This window comes from Protobothrops mucrosquamatus, unplaced genomic scaffold, assembly GCF_001527695.2.
Source record: "Protobothrops mucrosquamatus isolate PMUCROS unplaced genomic scaffold, P.Mucros_1.0 scaffold10339, whole genome shotgun sequence".
In the NCBI taxonomy this organism is placed as follows: Eukaryota; Metazoa; Chordata; class Lepidosauria; order Squamata; family Viperidae; genus Protobothrops; species Protobothrops mucrosquamatus.
Window position 1 is genome coordinate 1 of NW_015396126.1, and position 4,379 is coordinate 4,379.

At 36.0% G+C, this 4,379-nt stretch overlaps 1 protein-coding gene across 1 annotated transcript; it reads left to right on the forward strand.

Moving 5' to 3' along the window:
• Positions 1-577: 577 nt before the first annotated feature.
• LOC107301160 (ninein-like protein) lies at positions 578-4,085 on the forward strand (the record flags this gene model as incomplete). The annotated part of the gene is made up of 4 exons (XM_015830422.1): positions 578-733; positions 1,968-2,135; positions 3,570-3,706; positions 4,025-4,085. Coding segments are annotated over 4 exons (522 nt in total), but the record flags the coding sequence as incomplete, so codon positions are not given.
• Between the last annotated feature and the right edge of the window lie 294 nt (positions 4,086-4,379).

Here is a 4,379-nt window from a genome sequence, read left to right on the forward strand (position 1 = left end):
ATGATCATTCAGTAAATTTCATGATATGGGGATTGGAATCCAGATTGACTCGGAGTGGGAAACTGATTCAGGCCCTTGGTCTGGATTGTCCCTATTTCAGAAAGCTAGTTGAGATCAGGGAATGTGGCTTTGGAGAAAGATGGCCTTTCCCTCTGAAGGTCTTACCTCCTACTGTAGTCCTTCTGGCATGGAGGAAAGAATACATGACCTCTTTCTTCACTTGAGGGAAGACAATGTCTTTCTCTGTGAATGAAGAAAACAAGAACTTTTCTCAATTTTATTCTATACAGAGAAAGGTGAGATTTTCAATCTAGTACACCAATGCTGGAAATCTTTTGTGATAAGAGCCCACTGCTAAACTGCTACAGCATGTGATGGTTAAATGTTTAACCTTGATTGAAGACTTTGTTAGATTTTATCCTGATTATGAGAACCAGAGCCTGCTTGTTGAATTAACTAAGCCTTTTAGAATACTAATTTATGTTCTGTGAAAATCTGCTCTATTTCACAATTAATTCATTTAACTTAAATGAATGCTTGTGATAACCATACATTAAAAACCCTATGTTTTCTATAGGAACTTGAAGAATTATTTTACAAGTTGGATAGTGATGGAGATGGCAGAGTAAGCTTAAAGGAATTCCAGCATGGCTTATTCAGCCATATCTGCATTCCTTGTCCTTTTTCTTCCACACCACTTAAATCAAAAATGCAAAGATCACACACTAATCAGGTAATTCTTCTGAATAATATTTTCTTTATAAAATTCTTGGTTCCAAAGGGAAAACGTTTGAAGGTTCAAATGGCTTCCAGTTACTGCATTTTCATACAGACTGGTGTTAATGATTTTTATGACAGGCTGATATCTAGCAGAAAACCTATTTTTCCCATTGGTTGGATTCATAAACAGTGCTATTAAAATGTTTTAAATAGAGCTCTGTGTAATAAGCTGTAGTAGCATGGTTCATGTGTAGCAGTAGATTATAATGGGTGAATTTGCATATCTTGCTAAGCTAAAATCAAGACAGATAATGATCTAGAACTGTCTTTCACAATGTTGGCATATTTTTTTCATACTTTCAGAAATGTATACCTAGAGTAGGACAGGGCTTGAAATGTTATTGCTAATAGAAGCATATACAGAAATAAGGATCAACCTGGAGAAAGGAAAAGTGGTATAAATTATACAGCATGACAGAATCATAGAAGATTTTGTGTTGGGTGCGATCCAATGTTTGGCTTGGGCCCAACAGCCTGCAGGGGAAGTTTTGGCCAATATGATGAAATTATTGGACTTTCTCTTAACTTATTTTATCTATTAGGTGCAGTGGATGCTCTGTATGTCATTAAATGTATTATGGCTTATTAATTGATCTTCTCTGTCGGTCTCATTAGCCCTTTGCCCAAGTGTGTAGTTGAATATATCCCACTGATGCAGGAAATCTTAAACACCTAAATCTATACATCCAGATTATGTGTTCTGCTTAAGAAAAACCGGATTTCCAAAGCTGATTTAAAAGAAAAAAAATTCCAAACCACACCCACACAGGATATTTACTGCCTCTGTATTTACTGCATCTGAGTGGGTTTCTACAAATTAAATTTTGTAATAAAAGTTCTCTCAAATTAGGCTTGGCTCCTAGTGATATTTCTGCAACTTTCTTGGCAGTAATACAGAATTGCCATTAGTTTCCTTTAATGTGTTTTCCCCCCAAGTTCCTAATCTAGCCAATGAACCTGGAATTCACTGGTTATCTCTCATAAAGCACATAACAGGCACAGCCTTGCTAAGTTCCCCATTCTGGACAAATTCAGCCAGATGTTGTAGCTAAATAATGAGTTTAGGATTTTCTGATGTACCTACATGTTGTTTTTAAATTCTTTCCTAAATGTTTATTCCCCATTCACCTAAACTGATTCATTTGCTTCTCCTCTCTCCACCGCTGTTTTATTCCTCCATCATGCAGATTTTGAAAGACAATGGACAACAAACCGCAACTCCATCTTTTTTATCTAACTCAGCGGCTTTGAATCTTTTCTCCAGCATTAACGATGGCAGTGGTTTTGCAAGTGTGGAGCAAGTTGTCTCCATCTGGGCCTGGGAAGGGGTTGAAAACTGCAAAGAGATTTTAAAGGTATCTGTGTACCTGTTCTTTGATGATTTTCCTGGGAATTCTTAGCATGATGATTTTCATAATAAGGGATTTAAAATGTTGATAAGAAAAATGGGTGTAAATATGATTGGGACTGAGTGTATCTGCCATTGACCGGACATGGAAAGAAAGGAAGGCTAAGCCACTCAGTCTGATTGATGAATTTGCGAAGGTCCCTTGACTTTCCTTGTGGGGAACAGGCAGGGAAGATCACAAACAATGTTCTCATGATTGCAGGACATTGCAACCATTATACATTCAAGCCAGTTCCCAGATCACAATCATGTAACCCCAGTAGTACTAGGATAGCCAGAACTTTGAGAACTGGTCATAAATATCACTTGTTCAGCAATGTTGTAATTTGGAGCGGTCATTGAACTAATGGTAATTAACTGAGGACTATCTGAATATGAATTAAGATAGAATCTTATGCAAGGTTAAACTAGTATGAAAGTCATTTAATTTTGGTACCTCCAGAAATTCACGGAATACAGGTAGTCCTCAACTTACGACCACAATTGAGCCCAAAGTTTCTGTTGCTAAGTGAGAGTTGTTAAGTGAATTTTGTCCCATTTTACAACCATTCTTGCTACAGTTGTTAAATGAATAACTGTTAGTAACATGGTGGTTAAGTGAATCTGGCTTCCCCATTGACTTTGCTTGACAGAATGTTGCAACATGACCCCAGGACACTGCAACCATTGTAAAAATGAATCAGTTGCCAAGCACCTGAGTTTTAATTATCTGACCATCAGGATGCTGCAGCGGTTGAGAGTGTGAAAAATGGTCATAAGCACTTTTTGCAGAGCCGTTGTAACTTCAAATGGTCACTAAATGAACTGTTGTAAGTTGAGGACTACCTCTAATTCCTTTCTTACTTTCTCTGCTCATGTTCATACAAGCTCATTTGTTTAACTCATTTGCCATGAATTTCCTATCATAATCATTATGTTTTTAATAATTTTACCTCAAACATAATAGTTTTATATCAAATCTGCAAATCTACAAAGTTTTTTTTTCTGACAACAGAGCTTTAACAGTTTGCACTTCTTACTGTCCTTTAGTCTTGTTTAATATCTTTCCTGGTCTTAATTAGTTCATCTATTCTTCCTTGAATCTTTAATCCAATCCCTTAACTAAATAGTCCAATGATTATTACCCTTTAATATTTATTTAATGCCAACATTCTAATGCTATATTAATAATAATTTAAGGCAGTGTTTCTCAACCTTGACAATTTTAAGGCATGTGGACTTCAACTCCCAGAATTCCACAGCCAGCAATGCTGGCTGTGGAATTCTGGGAGTTGAAGTCCACATGCCTTAAAATTGTCAAGGTTGAGAAACACTGATTTAAGGGGTTGCTGACTCTTAGGATTTAGTTTCTCTTGATTTTTCAGACTTTGTCTTTTTATAGAGTCTTGATTTTAATGTGGAGGAAAGAGTGAACCTTCTAGAGCTCTCTATGATCCTTGATGATGAATTAATTGCTTCCAAGAATGGACTTCAGCAGGCAGCTGTTGCCTCTTATAAGCATGAACTTCATCATCTACAGTAAGTAGTTTTTGCTTTGGCTTTTGAGAATAATGGTGTTAGTATGTGTGTAGAAATTTCAGAATCGTCATTGTAGACTGCCTATTTTTTATTGTTGTTTGCATCAAGACCACATCTGTATGTACAAATGCACAGTGCTGTTACGTGAGATAGCTGTTCAGCTATATAGTTTCACATGTCACCAGTTGCAGATAGAGATTATACTGTATATGTTAGATTTATACTTATACTTATGTCTGCAGAGTTATGATATCTTAACAGAATCAGCGCAAATGGAATTTGGAGAAGTTGTAAATAGCACATTTTCTTTCTTTTTAGAACACAACTGGAACGGATTTTCAGTGAGAGAAATAAAGCAAGAGCTGATCTGGAAAAGACTAAAAAGAGAAATTGGCAGCTTTTTAAGGAAGTAGATGATAATCATAGTGCTCTGGAGCATCACAATGAGAGTAAACTCAGGTGATTATTGTCAAAGGAAAAAATAGTTACTATACTATATACAGTTATACAAATAAAAATACTAAGATTCTTATTATAGACAGTCATGATAAAAATGATGATTCTATGATTCTCCAAAGAAGAGTTGGTTTGCTGTATTTCTATCAAGGCAGTCTTTCTTCCATACCTATCCCCTTTCTAAGTAGTATTTATGGTGTCTTAATTATTTTCTCCA